General features: G+C 35.5%; 1 protein-coding gene across 1 annotated transcript in view; it reads right to left on the bottom strand.

The window, feature by feature from the left end:
* Positions 1–19745, bottom strand: part of STXBP4 (syntaxin binding protein 4) — a gene marked incomplete at its 3' end in the record, with an annotated part of 78331 nt that overhangs the window by 43525 nt on the left and 15061 nt on the right. The window contains exons 9-20 of the mRNA XM_082326515.1: positions 18905–19011; positions 18305–18488; positions 17170–17248; positions 14258–14340; positions 13662–13758; positions 12212–12324; positions 11460–11546; positions 10112–10177; positions 4239–4415; positions 2029–2145; positions 1449–1498; positions 152–276 (exon numbers count right to left, since the gene is read on the bottom strand). Coding sequence (XP_082182641.1) covers positions 152–276; positions 1449–1498; positions 2029–2145; positions 4239–4415; positions 10112–10177; positions 11460–11546; positions 12212–12324; positions 13662–13758; positions 14258–14340; positions 17170–17248; positions 18305–18488; positions 18905–19011 — 1285 coding nt within the window. The remainder of the gene's footprint in view (positions 1–151; positions 277–1448; positions 1499–2028; positions 2146–4238; positions 4416–10111; positions 10178–11459; positions 11547–12211; positions 12325–13661; positions 13759–14257; positions 14341–17169; positions 17249–18304; positions 18489–18904; positions 19012–19745) is intronic.

Genomic DNA, 19745 nt, shown 5'->3' with positions numbered 1-19745 from the left:
TTTTTCCACATTTGGAAAAAAACCCCACATGGTGACTACTGAAACACGCTACTCTCAATTAGCAAGCAAGATGCTAAAGCCACAACGTTTGATGGAAGAAAGGAAGTATTTATGCACGCGTATACACGCAGACATGCACACACTCACTCACAGTCCACTTCCAAAATGGCACGGACAGACTTGGCAAGGTCTCTGGCTTCTGCTGCAAGAGCTGTTGTGACAGTAGGTCCAATCCTTCCCAACCGTGCTTTAGTAGACAATGTTGTTCTTCTGTCACTAAGAGAACAGAAAATAGTAAGTGTTTATTTGTAAGATTATGAAAGAAATTGCTACTTTCAATACAGTAAACTTGTGTTTCTAGATTGGTTTTGGTCTCACTGTATGAGCAAAAAAAGATTCATACTACCAAATTGATGAATTTGCCTCAGAAGCAGTTCTGCCTGTACAATAAAGGTATTAGGAAAGTTCAATTCAAGCAACATTCATGTCTCCAAATCAAGTGTCAAGAACTCAGTGGGCGTCAGGAAAGCAACTTACTAAAAGTAATTTTCATATTAGCATTTAAGAAGGGACACTGCTTTAGGGGATTCAATTCTTCTTCGCTGCTAGTGAGTCAGTTTGCCACCTTAGCTTTGTGTTTTATTCTTCAAACCATTTACTAAAATAAAGTCTATGAACTTCATAGAACGTGCAACTCTTGGGCAGTGCCAATGGGAACTGCATTTAATTGATTAGGATTAGCAGATGAGAACAGAGACATCTACAATATAATAGCTGATCTGATCCTGCAGATTTTTTTGAAATAAAGTTCCAGCTAACTTCACTTAAATAAATTTGATTTGAGCTTTACTAAAAAACACGGCAGGACAGAGACCAAACAACTTTACTGGCACATAAATATTAATGGAACACTATCTGGCATATACAGGTGCAACCTTGCTGGTATTCTGAAGGACCAAAGGCTGCTCTAAATCTTGTTGAATATTCCTAGGTACATTTTTAAACAAGAAAAGTAATAAAACTTAAATGGATATACATGTTATCAATTTATTTACATGCTACTGGATTAATGATGATGCAAAATTGCTTGGGCAAATCTAAAAAATAATAATAATAAAAAATTGTAAGTCACTGTTAAGGTTCCTTGCAATTTTAACTAATCCTTAGCACATTATAATTACTTTATGGAAAAATCCAGACAACCATAGCTATGTAATTACTAACTGTTTTAATTTAATTCTGAGCTTTTTAATGAAGCTGTATCCTGAAAGCCTAATTTATAATTCATGCTATTCCCATTCCTCCAATAAAATGACACTCAGAAGCATACAGCAAAAAAATGTAGGAAAAACAGCTACAAGACAGTTTTTGGAGACTTTGAAACAATAGTAGAGTTTTTCAATATTAATATTGCCGTTTCAATATTAATAACTACGCCATTTCATTACCTTAAAACTGTCGAGGAAGTGGAGCTGTCTGCAAGTATTTCATGCACAACCTGTTGGCCACAGTCAAGAAGTTAACAGTTTATAAATCAACACAGTTAAAAAGTTAATACCTTATAATTTGGTGTTCTATTTGGGTGTGGGGGATTTGATTTGCTAAAGTGTAAAAGTAAAAACCAAAATGTTATAACCCCTTTAAATGAAATAAATACAACAACATCACTTTTTTTGTTTCATAACTTTTCAAAATATTATCAAATATTACTTTTTCTGCCTTTCTCCTCTGGGGAATTTCACAGAAATTGATATGAGTTTGTGAAAAGTTAGGTGAAGAAATTTTTTTAATTTTTTAATTAATTTTTTAATTTTTTTAAATTATCTGATCAGTTTCATTTCTTTACTGTACAGCAAAACATAAAGATTAAGTAAATTCCTACAGGGATCTGTACACTTATACACCCTCTTTATTTCTAGCAATGAAAGGATCTCTGCAAACGAGTTTATAGTCAGTTTACTATGTTTCTTCCTCAGAAACATCAAAACTTCCAAATAAAACATTGCTAGAAATGAAAGGCAAAGTTACCTCTACAAATTGTAGCAATTTTTCAGTAGCCACCTCAAAGGTCTTCCTAGCTGATTCTGATTTCCGCAGCTGGCAGTCAAGCACTGTAACTCTCTTTCTCAAGTCTTGGATGTTATCCTGGGAAAGATATTTTAAGGCTTTTATTCTAATAATTTTCTCCCATGGCTCACATAGAAACATGGTGTGAATTGAAAAATGTTTCACACACACTTTTCTACATTTCTGAAAAACATAGCTGCTCCTGAGGCAGGTATGCCTGATCTGCTAGCAAATCAGCTCCCAAACTGCAACAGATTTTGGCAAATGATATAAAGGTATATTGAAATTGGCAGCTAACAACAGTCTATGGCTGAAACTTAAGACAGTTTGAACAGATTCATGAATGGATCAAAAATACCAACCTGATGGTGACAGTATCGGCCAGCAGGGTGGCATAAATAGCCGGTATGTGAACAAACTCAGGCCACTAGTTTGCATCTGTACATATTTTGACCAACAGAATAATTATGACATATCTTGGAGAAAATGACCCCCTAGGATTTCTCTACATGCACTTGCGTAACCTATTGATCAGTGTTTGCACCCCTCTGTACTTCAGCTCCAGAGAACGTGAGCCCCATAAGATCAAGTTCTGGAGGCTCAAGGTTTCAGCTTGAGTCCCTGACACTGATTGTGCGAGAGGACCACAGGTAAAGTCTTCACGTGTGTATGGGCAGGTTTGGTTAGCTAAGCTGTCTGCTGAACAGAGCTCTCCAAAATTAAGAAAATATCACTTTCATTAAAAAGAAACTTTTACATCACCGTAGGTGATCTTCTCTGAAAGCCCACTACCTACTATAAAACTCTTACAAAACCCACCAAAACCCATTTATTATCTTTACTTGAAGCAAAAGAGTACACACATTTGTTTGTATACACTGTACGAGGCAGCAGAATCATGATCACTCTGAACGTTAAAGAATCTGTTGATTAAAACACCTTTCTTTGGTAATCTCCCTGTCCACTATTGGAGAAGGAGCTGGTAAGGCCTCGGAGGGCCCTCACTCTTTTACACTAAAAAGAGTACACCATAGAGTTGGTACCTACTTGATAATGCTTCTTTTTGAATAAAAAATGCAGAGAATCAAATCTCAAATCAGATATTCAAGCGTTCACTCAGAATTTCAGGAATTCAAGCTAGCATCTCTGAAACAAATCTCTAAGAAAGCAACCCACACGCTCCGAATTTCTTAATATTTTGATATTTATTCAAGTCCTAGAAAACAAACAGCGCTTCAAAAATACCTGACAACGGTGGGGCATCTCTCCAAGAGGTTCGGGAAGAAAAACCTGTAAGGTGTGATTCATCTCATCACACACACTCACAATTAGATGAGCGGAATTCCTCCCTGGGAGCTACACGTACTGTCTGTGTTGCTTCTTTGCAAGCTTGTATACCACAGAACTCAGTTTTACCTTTTAAATACCTTGTAATATTGAATTAATTCTCATGATGAAATAAGGCAATATTTCAGTAGGTTTTCTTCATCAATTCATATGCACATCCATTTTTCATGAGAAAAACAAGGTAAACACACAAATGCCAACCTGCTTGCACTTGTTCAAACTGCATGTAGGAAACAGATCCACAATTATGGGGAAAAATTTAAAAGTGCCTCAAATATTTTATTCCTTAGCATGTTTTGAAATGCCTCACTGGAGATGAAGTGGTTTTAAAATATGAAGCTCAATTAAAAAAAAAAAATTTTGGCAGGATACTGTTAGTAGCATTTAAATTATTATCTTGATTAAATCTAAATTTACTTAAGAACAGTACTGGACTTGATATTGTTATTATTTGCCTAACAGAAACATAAATATGAAGGCCATTTTTACATAAATACAGAAGCACACAAATATATGGATAGTCTTTAAAGACAATATATCTGCAGTCCAGAAGCTATTCCGTGCTTTAATGCTTGAGATATGCCATTTGGACCTATGACCCACATATGCGTCTAGCTCCTATTTTTCCAGCCCAGAGATATCTGGATAAAGGACGACTCATACACTTCACATTACCCCCTTCACTACGCATCATTCCAGTTATTGAATAATACAAGACAAACAGTGACCTACTTTAGAAAAGCAGATGAAAAGAAAATGAAAACAAGATACATGACAACAGCAAGGAAACCATGGTAACTACAACAGGCGACTGCTTTTCTTACTTTATTTTGGCCAGAATGATCAGTGAGCTGAGCCTTCAGCTCTACAATTTCAGCTTCTAACAGGCGAATTACTTCTTCATAGTCCATCTCCATTCCACGAGCCTGCCTTTGTGCAGCTTCTGCAAGATGAATCCTACTTCGCAGGGCTCTCGTCTCTTCTACAGCTGCCTTGGCTTCCTATAGATGACAGAATTTAATGGAAAAGTTACAACTCCAGCTAACAAAGTAGTACAGATTCAGCTCAAAAGTACTGCAGTTGGCGTTAGGGCTACCTTTTAGTATTTATGGTTAGATGGTTCAATTGCTAATTTTTAAGTGTATGATGTGCAAACAAAGAACAGGTATTTACAGAGTGAGATAATGTTCCTAACAAATTAAATCACAAATTCTATGATTACTGTAAATCTAATTGAATGAAAGGTTTTATAGAAATGCACCTGGTGCTGTTAATCTGCCCCATCACTTCCGTACTAAAAAAGTACTTTAATGAGACGTTATTTCTTCATTTTATTATTATTGCCTGAATTCGCACTCAATTCAGAGTTCGGACATCATGTAGATGGACTTGTAATGCCAGTATTCAGTCCACACTCTTCTCAGAATAAGTGCTGGTTTTTATTTTTCTGCCTAGTTCCTGCTCTTAAATCATTATCCTGTATTATCACGGAAGAGTGTTACATAAAATTTATATCTAAGTAATGCATGGAAAGCAGGAAATTCGAAACGGTTAGCTTTTAATTCAACTAATGTGATCCCTAAATGTTGTAAAGTCTGATTTCAAGAATGATATTGCTCAGTTCATTTTACTAATGGGTACTAATTCAAGTTAACTTTGATTTGTAAATTTACAAAGTCAGACTAAAGATCTGGACAACAGATGAGTTTACACTAGGAAAAACCAAACAAACTGCTCATCAAAAATGTAGACACAGAGGCTCACGGGCACCAAACCCAATAAACCATCCTTCCCTGTAGCCTTTTTATTAATCTGTGGAAAAAGTCACTTTACATGAATTTTTCTGAATCATTAAAGTTATAAGCTTTAAATATACAGCTTCACAGAGCTAGAAATTCCTCAGCTAAGGATACTTACTTATTATAACTATATCCTGGTTGGGAATGGAACTAGATGGGAAACACGTAGGGGTAGAGGAGAAACACCCTAGGAATCTGTAATAAGTAGGAAATAACCTTCTAGAAACTAGGCTTGAAATCGTTTCTGAAAAACCTAAATGACCAAATCTTCCTCTTTTTGTGGAAAAAATGTCATAGAATACTTAAGAGGTGTCACAATATAAATGTCTAGAGAGGTCAGTTAAGCTCACAAAAGCAGATTTATTTCTATTTCTTAACTTAGAAGCATTTGTTCTGTGCAACCAATATCCTTCAAGTTAGGTTTTCCTATACTTTGTCATAATGTTTTTTCTGTAAAATGATCTATCAATCTCAGTTTCAGATGACTTAACCTGTACAGTGTTAGTCTTAATAAACAACATATATTTATTTCAGGCCATAAGTAAACTAATCTCAATGACACATATATAGGACATCCTCATATTTACAATGGTTTTGCAATATAATACCAATTTGAATGATTGCCAGGGACATTCTGGTCTCTTAGAAAATAAAGCATTAGACGAAGTAATCACACATGTAGCAAACAGCAACATCATTAGTGAGTACAGATGACATTGGTGTTATACAGTTTAGAGGTTTCTGTTATAGGTACACAAGTGATAAGAGAGACATTTAAATACCCTTTAATTTGACAGCAAGTATAATGATTTTTATTTTTTTTTTTCCCTTTTGGAAGCACAAAGCATTAGATGAGCCTATTCTACATGATGATCACCTCCACCTGGGAACAGAGACTATCCAAAAGCTTATTGCTGCATGTCTTTCTGTTATTTGGCTGGCTCGTTTTACAGCTGCCTGTTTGCACAGCACTGAAAGCTGTGCAAGGGACCGCTACTGAAAGCGCTCATTGAAAGACCACCAGAACAATCCACCCCTCCTGCAAGCTGCTCATAGCAGCTCTTTTTCCTAGAAACAATTCAGAGAACACAGGGCCTTCTAAGAAGTTACGAATCCACAGAAGTAGAGGTCAAAATTACTGCCACTGTAGAGGGCATTTTCTTGCCACTCTAAGAAAGAGTGTGACTCAACAGCAAGAAAAGCTGGGCCCTACTGATATGGAGGATGATTTGGTAGCCTTCAGTAGCAAAGGTGTCCTTCAGTCATAGGCTGGAGGTGGGAAAAAGACTCTTGGAGACAAAAGTGAAAAGATGCTCTGATGTTAAGTTTGAGTAATATAAATGAACACAGAGGCCTCGACAAAGGGTGGCATCTTAAAAATGCATAGGTAGGAATTATTTAAAGAAACTGACATCAGAAAAGTCATGGGAAAATTGCTGTAATGAAAAGCGAGGTCTTCATTTTGAAATAAGACCTCCTTGAGATAAAGGTTTAATCTCTTATAATGCAGAATCGCCTGTACTCCTCCACTGTTTTTTTCAGAAACCCAATTGTTGAATATTAATTTCTCCATAATAGCAGACTAAGTATGACCAGATTTCAACAGTGAAAGACCTAAAGAAATAATTAGTGAACAATGGATTCTTACATTACAATGAAACAATTATCCACGCTACAACCGAATTAGCAGAATTTTCTGACAAACCAGAGCTGTTTGCTAGAGCAGCGAGGCACAAAGGGAACCGATACCATCAGGTTTCCCCGTTCTACAGTTACTGAAGCTGGCACTGCGGCGACACGGTGGGTTCTCGTACTTACACAGGTAAGGGGCCCCCACCAGTGAAGAACAGATGGATTACAGCATGCTTCAGCAACATCTTCTCTTGTCCCATTCAAATGCTTGTATGAAAGAAGACGCAACAGAAATGGAATCTGCAGCTGCTAATATTTCATCTATATAAATGCCTGATGGGACCATTTGTCCTTATCTGGTATGAAGCCACTACAACAAATAAGAAATTGCAGGCTGGAGGAGAGAAACTGAATCCTTACAGAATCAATTTCAAGGTACAGGTTTCTTTCAAAGCCAGGTTCTATTTCTTCCTGGGATAAATTCAAGTGTCAGGAGAAGGTTTTATCCAAGTAATATTCCAACCACCACAAACACTGGAACAAAGGTATTCTTTTAAACTACATGAAAAATTGTAGTTACAATTCAATGATGTTTATTCATTAATTTTACAAAAATTGTATCCTGAAAACATCCTTTAAAAGAACTTTGAGTATCTTTACTACATATTAAAATAAAAAAGCCAATGAAATAAAAATAAACCAAGTATTTCTTTCAGGCAGGGTGAAATAAATGATATACCACTTCCAAAATAGAAGCCGCTCCAGTCCTAGTCTTCAAAGCACCTCTTTTTCCCTTAGAAAACATAAGCCTAGAATAGCAAATCTTACCCCTACGAAATACAAGTCCAGCAGTATGGGATCCCACAAACAGCATCCTGTCTTTACGACCTTTCACGTTTACTATGTTTAGCTGAGGTGCTTCAGCTGACAATAACTGCATAAAAAAAAGCTCTAGTAAAGAAGAGATCATTCAGGTTGGTATGACCCAGGACTTTCAGGCAGCACAGAACACAGTCAAACTGGTCCGGGAAGACAGAAGACATCACTATAGATTTCACATTCACGGTGTTGACAAGACTTCAGGTACTCAAAAGCACCTTTCTATGTTTTGTGCCAATTTCAGCTTCCATATGGTTTCAAGGAAGACCCAAAGATAGTGCTATATCACAATCTCAAAGTAAAAATATATCAATTAATATATTTTAATTGTCATAGACCAATATTAGGAAATGATTACTACTTCATTTCAAATTTAGCAATGTTTCTAACCTTAAGAGTTTGTTTATCCTGTTAGCTACTGATTCAAGCAGGGTTTAATGAATTGGTACTAACAAAATACGTTCATTAACCAGAATATTTGTACGCCTGTCCTAATTAAGCTGTAACCTCTGCCATTCATAATTAGTAGACAATGGAAATACCACGAAAGATACTCCAATATCTGACTGGTAGCCTATATCCTCATTTAAAACCTTGTTTTTTTCAGGAAAGCAGTGATTTAAAAAAAAATGTTTAAATTGTATTGAATTCAGAAGACCTTAAGCACCTACTTAAGTTGGTTTGTTTGGGTACTTTACATTAGGGCTCAAGAATATCCTCATTAACTCATTTCACTAACTTCAGCTCAAGCAGGAACGCATCGTCATAACTTAAATGGCAATTTGTACTGTAAGTAGCCTGTTTTTTTTAAACTTCGTATCACCATGAATCTCAGCATCAACATTGGTTCTGAACTACAGAAATATATATAAAACACTTGAAAATGCACCAAGTATAAACAGAAACTAAAATTTCCATTAAAAGCCTGCTTGTGTCTCCTAAAATAGGTCACACAGCGCTGTAATTTCATATAATTTATTTTTTCTCTTTCATTTCAGTATATGGAACGTTTTCAACAGCAGTTAACTTGCAACGCTTGCTAGGAAACCATCCCCTGGAGGTTTGTGCTGCAAAGCTGACCTTCACCATCACATGACAGCACTTGAGAGAAAAATAAAGGTATGAGGACCTCGTGTGATAGAAAGTGGGCACTGCCGCCACTTAAAACCGGCTTAAACCATCCTAAGTCCAAGTCCACCTTCCCCATAAGAGCAGGTATGTGAATCGCAGCACTCGATGCTGAGGACCTGATGTCTATACTGCTTGCATTTTGGGGTTTGTGCTTCGTACTAGCTTTAGTCCAGACTGATGGACTGAACATCTGCTCTAGTCTACAGCAACAGACGGAACACCCCGTAGTGAATGGAAACCTAAAGTGCACTACTGGAACATACTTCCAGTTAAATTTTACCCAAAACCAGAATTCAATTTATTTCCCTGCTGTCCCACAGTGTACAGACGGCAACATCACAATGTTAATGGAAAAAAATCTTTCAAACAGTTCTTTTATAGTCAAGCAATAAAAGCTGATAATGACGGCACTGAACAAATCTATATATACGAGCAAAAACGTAAAAATAATCTTAATGTAACAGTACATGGAAATATTTTTAAACTATATCTTGCATTTTTACATGACATCTGGTGGAACAGATAGCCATGAGAAACCTACCAGGAATACATGTAGCAGCACGGGAGAGACGAAAGGTGGCCAGCTCATAAGCAAAGAGCTGACAGGATGATGTTCAGTAGAAGCAGGAAACAGGAAAGTTACCTGCTTTTGAATCCAGGCTATACATGACGTAAGACTTACATATAATTGGATATTTCCTTTAAGAGACACAAGAAGGCTAAATTTCATAAGGAACTCTGATTTCTTCTTTTATAGATAGATATGGAGACAGAAACAAGACATTCCTCACAAAACACTTGCTACCATTTTTTTTTCCTGGTAAATACCAGGTAGAATTGTCAAGTGTGTCTATTTTTTCATACTTAAAACTCTGGTTGACATATAAAGTAGCTAACGTTAGGACTGTAGATTAGGCACACTGTTGCCTAAGAACAGCAAAATGACTTCAAGAACACTTAAGACCAGAAGGTACTAGTACATTATTATCCAACTTATCTAATCCAGCTTGTCCTACCGTTCCTACCGCAATTCAACAGCAGAGAAGTATTATTGCTCTAGAAACTTAAGGACCAATATTCTCCAATTCTAATCAAAACCTCTGTAGTAACAAAAGAACCACTTTGTGTTGAAATCAGTGTGAGAGTATAGTCTATATGAGCGTCAAGAGAGAAGGAAGTGCTCCCTTCTCCCTTCCACAAAAACCAGTAAAAATAAAAAAAGAGAATAATTATATTTTTAAGAAACTTCAACATACTTGCTTGACTATTTGTAGCTCCTCTGTTAACTGTTTCTGTAAATTCACAGATTCAGACAAGTCTTCCTGTTTAAAAAAAAAAAAAAAGAGAGTTCATTGATACTGTCTAAGTTTCATGAGTATCTGAGGATTATTTACTGAACATTTCTGTGATATATGTAAAATATACATTTTAACTCTCGTTACCTAGCCACCTAACAAAGGAGCAGAATAAAGACATTTTTGTGGCTTTAACAGATTGCTGTACAACCTAATATTCACGTCAAGTTATTTTCAACATTACATGTTTGACCATTCTTTCACTCACCTACTTATACCAGAAGCCTGTAGGTGCACCACTTTCAGAAGGTTAAAAGTTCTAAGGAAGTTTAAAAAAAAAAAAAAAAAGTGCTATAAAAGCATAAAGATTCTCATACTGAGTCAGATCAAGGGTATTTCTCACTCAGTATCAAGTATTTGACTGTAGATTGTTAAGGGAAGAGTATAAGCAATGAGGCAATTATAGATTGATCGTTGCCAGTTTTCAACATCAGCAATTTAGGGACCTGTGGTAAGTGTTCACCACGACAATGTTCAATGTGAATCAGGTTCTTTCATTTCAGTACCAAGTTTTCAGAAGAAGAATCTTTGTGCACAGAACAAAGAACAGATCTTTGGGCATGTCAACCCATTGTTTTTGTAATCTATAGCAAGAAACAATTTTTTTGGACCAGGAGGCAATTTGTAGAATTGCCTGTATGCTGGGATCCATTTTCCAGTCCTGTCCAAGAACAAGAGTTAGGTACGCTGAATACAGGACCAGATGTTTTTATCTTTTGGGTTGTCAAAAAAGAAATTCAGGAGCGTAGGACCGTGGTTATAAGCCAGGGTATTAAGAAACAATAAAGATACTTGTTGCTTTAGGTCTTATGTATTTTGTAATGTCTGTGAAAACATGTACTAATTTTGAAAACAGATTAATTTATCCTCCAGTTCTGACTTCTTTCAACAGTATTAGCATATGCTCAGACACTGCAGTTACTAGGATCACACATTTCTAAATAAAATTGCTATGCAAATCAGTCACTTCTCCAAATTCACTTTGTGAAATGTGTGCTTAGTCTCATTTCTCCGTGAATCAGATTAAAAAATGCATTAGTATTCAGTATAACAAATAAAATTCACTGTCTCCAGAAATATATTGTAAGCATACAATCGTCAAACATAATTAGGACCGTTTGCTCTGCCTTTTTATTTATTCATCAAGAATCGCACATAAAATTCAAGAGAAAAACAGTAAATTACTATATACACTCAAAAAGAAATTAGTCTTTTGAATAATTTAAAGCAAATAAAAATTAAATATTACCTTTAATTTACTTATTTCTTTTAAAGCTTCATTTCTTTCTTTCTTAAGTCTTTCCATGTCATCCTCCAAAGAATCACGGGTTACAGACTGTGCGTATTTAAATATGTAAGATTAGAATGTATTGCTAACTGTATCTTCTACAATCTTCAACATCTTATCTTAAAAGGTCTTGTTAATAAAATGAGAGGATAATCTTAATTTTAGAATAATTTAAAACCCTGAAAATACTAAAAATGTTTAAGAAAATTGACCAACTTATCTTCCAAAGGAACAATTATTTTTCCTGTTAAAAGGATTAATGAAATATTTTTAGAAGTACCAAGAATACAACACTAATAGCCGCTGTTGTCTTCAATATTTTAAATCATACATAATTTTATTTTAGTATTCCTATGCTGCAAATGCTCTAGTCACTGCTAGAATAAAGCGATTTTCACCGTAGCAGTAGTTCAAATCACTGGGCCCAACAATTGTTTATCACTCACACAGGTAGTAGCAATATGTATTCCATTAAGAGACCTCAGTAAATCACTGTTGTCCATACTTAGAACAAATCACAACATAAGTACGTGAATTGCTTTCTGCAAAGTAGGTTGCTTCAAAAAGCTTCACAGAAACTACGTTATTTTAAATAACACCATGATATGGAGCTGTTCTAAACATTTGCCCAAGATTTGGAGTAATCTTGCATATAATAAGCTCTCCAATAATCTCCTCCCAACAGTTAAATACTGTATAGGCACATATTTTACCTGTGAATCCAGTAAGCTGGCAAGTTCATTGACCCCAAACGCTACAGATTTTTGGCCAGAATCTGTTGCATTCAATTGCATAGAGAACAGATTCTTTGAAACTTCAACAAAATCTAAAAAACAGTCCACAAGTTCAGTTTAGTAACAGTATGACTAGATGCGACACTACTACTAATATCACAGTGTATGGCTACTCTTTTATAAAATGCAGCGTCTGCCCACCATTAGCTTTCTAAAGGAAAATATGAAAATCAGACACACCTGTCTGAACAGAAACATTTGGTAAAGCTGGTAAGAGTAAGAATAAAAGCGTTCAAAACAGGTCTTGGGATGAAATATCCCTGAATCAAGTTGTGAAGGAGAAAAGAAAACAAAAGGTGGTGTGAAGATCACCTTCAAAATACCTCGTTAGAGATGCTCTACATTTGGCAGACCCCTGTGAAAAATTAAAAGAAATCTGCACATGTGTTATATACCTGGCTTTCCCAATGAATTGACCTTACTAGAGGAGACACACTGTCTCTGCAGGAAAAAAAAAATTGTGCTAGCTCACAGTTTCCTTTGCAGGTCCTTTAAACCCCTGATAGAGACCTGGTAAAATTGATGGTGACCAAGTTTTAAATACAACCACCACAGCATTCTCAATCAACATGGCTTGGATTACCCATTCATTGTGAATGTATAAAAAAATATTCTGCTACAATATGACAGAAAAGTGGAAATATGAAGGTCAGTTTGTTTACATGACATAAAAATCTGATGGAAGATCCAGTATCTTTCTTGAGAAGGTACTTGAAAATCCAGTGTCTTTTTTGACGGTTAAGTACAAGAAATTATTTTTCACATACTAATGTATGACGCTGTTTTTCATAAACTTTAGGAAAAGTGATATTTCCATCAGTTTTAGCATCAGAACTATCATATGTCTCACAATTTATGAGAAATATTCTTAAATTGTTAGTGTCACCTACCAAAATTGCCATAACCAACAGAAGCAACTCATTCCCATCAGAATTAGGTTTAGCAAGAAGAAGAATCATAATGGTCTCCTTGCAAATCTCTTTCTATGTGCAATAGTTTAAATGTTCTTACTTCTCACAAACTAAACAAGTTAAATAATCCGTCAGTTTAGTGGGATCAAGAAGACTCTTTAACCATCAGTACTCTCCCAAGTAATTTTTGGAACAATTACAGTACCCTATTGTCAAGGGAAAAATTTAGCCATTTGTGAGCACAAAACCAGAACTTTCTCAAGGCAAATTAGATAAATTTGTGATTTGCTTTCCAATTACTTAGTTTCAGAATTCCAAGCTTATTTTTATACAGTAGAATAAGGTTCTTGCCTCAAAGTACCATTTTACTTGCAGTAGCAACCCAATACTGGCAGAAAATATATTAATGGTTATTATCTATCATTTCATTATTTTCCATGGTAATTAAAAATTATTACCTCCAAAAGACACTGTTCCTTTAGAATCTTTCTGAAGTTGCTGCCTTAGGGCTTGCTGCTGTTCATCTGTGGGCTGAATCCCAAGATAATTCAATGCCTGGAAGGAGAAAACTTATTTTGGAGGAAAAAAAAAAAAAAGAAAGGACGAGGGATAATGACTGCAGGGACATGGGGGAGTAATTAAAAAGCTATACTTCAAAGAGCCTTTGTATCACAGTACACTCTCACTGACAACACTTTTATTCCAGAGACACACCGTGACTTTTCCTTCTAATTGAGAGATGTTCAGATATTATTTAACCTTGAATACAGATGAGTGTAATAAGCAAACCCCTTTGTCCTTAATAACTGCCTTAAAAATCCTGAGGGATGTTCAGATTCCCAGAAGAGTTAATCAGTAATTAGATTAACAAAACCAGTAATTTGCCCAATATATGAAATGAAATATTGGCCTGCAACCTGAAAGAACTATCCACATAGAAAACCTGGTGTATAATTTATACCTTGAAGTTTGTCAACCTAGAAATATGCTCCAGATGTTTTACATGCATCATGAAAGGGGAGAAAGGAAAACTGAAAAGATTATAAATATTTACCCTCTCCAGCTTTTCTGCTTTGAGACGAATAGTAGAGTTCTTTCCTTGCAGCTCACAATCAGCATTTTGGCTGGGGGCAATAACTAAGAAGAAAAAAAATAAAATTAAAGAACGATACAGTTGTAACTATTGCTTTGAAAAATTTGTTCTGCAGCTCTGCTCATCAAATGGATGCCAGCTAAATACCAATTTGCCACAAATAAATGTTAATATTTAGATTGACTTTTTTTTTTTTAAAGGACATAACTGTAATAAACAAAAATTATGGGCATCAATCACTTAAAGTATTTTTTCACATCAAAAAGTGACAAGTAGCAAATTAGCAGAAAGAAACCAGGAATAACTTTGAGCGATTCATCAAGCATATGGCTTATACTTGTGGTATTTTCTCTTCCCTCAGAGATACACAGTTACTTTGGAAACAGAAGGGGAAACACACTTGTGAATTCCAAGAAAGACCTTCAAGACGGACCCTCAGCATAATCAACAGTTCCCAAAAGCGTATCTAGTGATCTAGAAAACACTGTGGAAAGAGAGGGAACGACCCGTTGCCAACTAAAGGGCTGTGTGGAGGTAGCTTACGCTGAATTCCAGCAGGCTCCTCAGAATTTTTTCCTGGGGAGGAACTCTTTTCCAGGAACTACCATCCATTAAGCCATCATCCATCATCCCCTCCTCTCCAGTCCTTATAGTCAGAAATACAAGTTTGCATAATTTTATCTAGTTGCATTAATAACTTATGGTGCATCTATTTTATTTCCAACATATGCAAATGATTAAGCTGAGGAAAGGAAGAGAAGCTAGCAGTACTAAGCAGTCCATATGCAAGATTTCAGAATAATTGCCTATTTTTTTGGTGTGCGTGCTTAGTTTTAATGGAACTTGAGAAATGCAGTCACAGCTTTGTCAAGTCTCAGACACACCTGTGGATACAACACAAGCAGCAGCAACCTTTGGAAGCCTTTGATCACAGACAGGAGGCAAAAGGAGCAGTTAACTATCAATTTCTTTGAATTTTAGATGTACGTAAATAGAAAAAATTCATCGACTTGTTTTTTGCAGAATGAAATGGAATACTTGCTTGTATTCATTATTTATTAATATAATTTAGATCTTAATTCATTATTTCATTAACAGACTAGAGAGGTACTGAAACCAAAACCAGCATTTGAAAACTAAAGGATCTTGCAGTTTGAGATTCTGTCTAAAGGAAGAGAAGGAATTGCATAGAATTTTCTTTTTTTTTTTTCAGTTTCACAGCATATCTGTTTCCAAGCTCAAAGTAATTTACATTCTCTTTATATGCCAAAAGCATAAACCAAAACATCTTGAAAATCTCTGACACTAACACCTCTCACAAGCTATATTAAATTCTGAAGACAGTGGGCTAGAGCCTCAGCTGAATTGGCACACTTCCTTTCAGCGCAGAATGAAAAAGCCTTGTGTGTGAGTTTGTGCAAGAATTTCTCAAAATTACGCTGATTTTTCTTACAGCATTTAAAAAAATAATCTAAGAGCTACTTTAATTTTTCAAGGTTATCTTTGAAAGGTTATCCTTGAAAAAGGGCAGCATAAGAGAAGGGGTAGCTTTGACTAAAGATGTGCTATTAAGTAAGACTAAAATGAACAATTACAAGAAACAGTACAAACTGGAGCTGCAAATATTTCTGCTTTCCACTCTACTAGCTGCATTATTCAGATATGTTAAGAAACTGTGGCCTTCTTGATCTCCTTAAGCAACAATGAAGCTCCTGTGTATTGCATTATATTAACCAAGAGTCTTATTCTGAACATATTAAAAAATAGCCTTTTGTCTTGTTCCTCTGATTTAGCTCTGCTGTTTTTCATGATCAATATGAAAAAAAGTGTGTGCTCATAAAACTCCAGGTGTATTCAACACTACAACCCTTCCAGTTTCCAAAGTTCACATTCAGTCAGCTCACCCTTCAAGGAAGGAAGCCAACCGGTGAGATTTGCAATATGGAGACTGTAGGATATCTAATATCGGTCATAATAAATGCAGGTACAATTTAAATGACACCAGTGGAGCAACACCTAGAATCAATCAGACCCTCTATGTTTGTCCTTCCTCTTCTCAGTATATTAGACATCAAGCTGAGAAGCACAGGTTATGCTTACTTACTACTGCCTGAAGAAAAAGAATATAGTTCAGGTCTTCATAGGGAAATACAGCACAGAGTCAGTTATATTACTGTGCCAAGTGAGACTCTCACGATTATGTCAGACTACTGCATTTTCACTGTTTGTAAACACAATGCATATTTGCTTCCCAAAGGAATTACAATTGTTCAGTTCAGATTTGGTTCTCACCAAATTCTACAACCTCTATTTTTCCTTAGTGTTGTTCTCAAAATATATATTTAGAGATATGATCAAAGTGACTATAGTCTTTGTCTGAATGTCATGACTCTCAAATAGAAATATACACATATATATATTCTATTTGTTATTGACTGAAAAACTGCTACAGAGCTCTGCCTGTTATTTCTGTCCTTCCAATATGCTGCCCTGATTAAAAAAAAAAAAAGTGCAAGCTGTATACATCTACAGAATTTCATCAAATCAAGACAGCACAGTTTCTATGGCAACCTAATCTTGATCTATATGTGAGTCTTCATTATCTGGTTTCTACTGAGTCTATTATCATTACTGCTGTACAGCAAATGTTGTGATCACTCATTTTTGTTTGGTTTCAGCTGTTGTTAGAGACAATGTAGGTAATATTTGACAGAAGCTACTAAACAATCCATTGATCTTGGTCCTTTTTTTAGTACTACAAAAATAGTGCAATATTCCTTTTGTTAAAGACTATCAAGTCTCTCTATGTACTATTTTCTATACGACAGCTAGTGAAGAAAAAAAAGGTGGCAGGAAATTAAATCAGCATTTACCAGTGGCAGACACATCAGTAAGACTGCTGTCTAGAGAAGTCATTGGAGATTGCTCTCCCATCCTGACTCCAGTTTCCACCTATGAAAGAAAATCAAAAGTCATGAAATACCATTTCTAAAGCAGATCACAAGCCAAACTAAAAATACACATTAACATAAAAGAGAGGAAGAGGAAGGAAGACCAGGGGGAGAAATCAGGCTGGATAGATCAACACAACCCTAGGAGAAAATGGAAGGCATGGGTGGTGGTGGTGAGAAGGCATGCCATTCAAAAACCTTAGAGCAGGGCCTTATCAAAGCCTTAGTTAGGTTTTGAATATCTTCACAGGTTAAGATAGCACAGCCTCTCTAGACAGCCTGTTTCAATGTTTGTATCTCTAATAGGAAAGATAAATGGGCAAGAATTTTAAGTACAAGCATAAGAACAATTGAGAATCACCTGTTTCAACTTTGTGTTTGACATGGAACATTTTATTCTTCCTTGTTCAAAGACAATGCTTTATTTAGTTTTAAAAATGCGATACACAGAAAATGTTTTTTAAAAATTGAAATAATAGAGTAGTTTTAAAATCTTTCTTATAGTCAACATTATTTTTACACTAACGGTGAGCTGTATGAATTAAAACAACAATTATTGCTTAGCTGAAGGAAAGGGGGAAAAACCCACATTCTTCTAGGACTCTGATTTTTAAGCAAAAATCTCATCATCGTTGAGGAAGTGTAACTTGTGAGATTGTACTGTACTCACACGCGTAGTAATCAGACAGTAATGTATCTCTGAAATATATAACTATATATACCTGATTCTGAAACTTCACTCCCTAGAGAAACAATAATGAGAACTTTGTATCTAAGAACAAGGTTAATGCTTATTTTATTTGATTTGTTTTCTTACTACAAGTCAATTAATACTCTTATTCCTCTCATCAGTGTTGTTTACTCTACTGTTACACAACATGTCTTCTGGAAAGGTCTTGATATTCCAAAGAATTAATATTGTGCAGGAAAAAGAGCCAGTCATTCTCTTACTAGAATGGAAACTGAATTAAAATAACCCTCTACTGAAATTCCAATAAAATTAGGAAAAACAACCATTTGCTCACTTTATACTAAGAGGAGTAATAAGTATACTCACAGCATTTGGAGTGAACACTGAAACAAGCTTCCCATCAGGAGATGCAAGAGGACTAAGTACTGCAGCCTGTTGCTCTCCGTATGCTACAGAAGACGTTAGGAGACTGGAAGGACGTTGCAGATTCTCTGAATAACTGGGAGTATTCTTTTGCCTAATAAAAGCTATCTCCCAGAAACTTTCAAACCTAAAATTAAAATTTAAAAAGTTTCAACATATTGTATACTATACTGTTCAGAAGATTATACGCTGCTCTTGCAAAAATTACATTTTTCCCAACACTGTGTGATTTTTTTTTTTTTTTTTTTCCCTAAAAGGATGTTCTATTCCCCATCATTAAAAAAGGCAAATAGTGTGGGTTTGGGGCTTGGGTTTTTTTCTTTTGAAGGGAATGAAAGTATCATAGTTGTACAAGTCTAAAAGGTGCATTTGAGTCTTTTTCTACAAAATAATATTGCAATTGAATATTTTAAAAAAACTTAATATCCGTTGCATTTTCTCTGAATGATATGACACGACATTTCACAATCTGATCACAATCTGATCATAAATAGCGTATAATAAACAATTTTGGAGGGTTAGCTGTTTGACAGTAACAGATACCTCGTCTTTGTTCTGTTGATTATACTTTTTGCCTCTTCATAGGAGACACCAATCATTGACTCTTTGTTTATGGACACAAGTTGATCTCCAGGCTTCAATCGTCCATCCTAACATAACAAATAAAAAACCAAACACGCAAATTTTATATTAATTGCTAACACTATAGAAAGAACTGTATAATCACAGCACTTTAACACATTCCTCTGGATCTGTTAAGACAAGAAATATCAAGAATGGCTATACATTTTGCCTGACAACCTTCCAGAAATGAACAGCAGATCAAACGATCATTTAATCACCATGACAGCCATCATTATAAAAGCTTCAGCAGACAGAACAGATCTCAGATATTGTGTAAAGAAGAAATTTGGACCCAGATGCATGTTTGTGTTAAAAACAAACCAACCAACCAACCATAGATAGTAATTTTTCCAGCAAGGAGTACCAACTTATCTGATTACAGGAAGCTTCCTTACTAATTAATTCAGCTGTGAGCTGGATTAATTTATATTTCAAAACCAAATGTTCTTGGCTATACATGGGACTCTTCAGGCGCTTACTAGCCATATTAATCTTAATGAGAAAACCAGATTAGCTTATTTGGAATTTACCAGTCAAAACCATGACAGAAATAATACTGTCAACTTCATGCTTCTGTTGAATTCACTGCAAACTTTCTACCAACACAGGCACATATCACATTTCTGTCTCGGAGACTGTGAGACGAGACTTTAAACATGCTAGGCTAGATTTCAAACAAAGATAAAGCTTTCTTTACTCACATTTTAAACGACACCTCAACAATTTAACTGAAAATTCATGTAATTTATCTACGGTTACA

Source organism: Platalea leucorodia, assembly GCF_965183815.1.
Source record: "Platalea leucorodia genome assembly, chromosome: 14".
NCBI lineage: Eukaryota > Metazoa > Chordata > Aves > Pelecaniformes > Threskiornithidae > Platalea > Platalea leucorodia.
The sequence above is the reverse complement of the archived record's forward strand: the minus strand, read 5'-3'. Positions and strand labels throughout refer to the sequence as shown.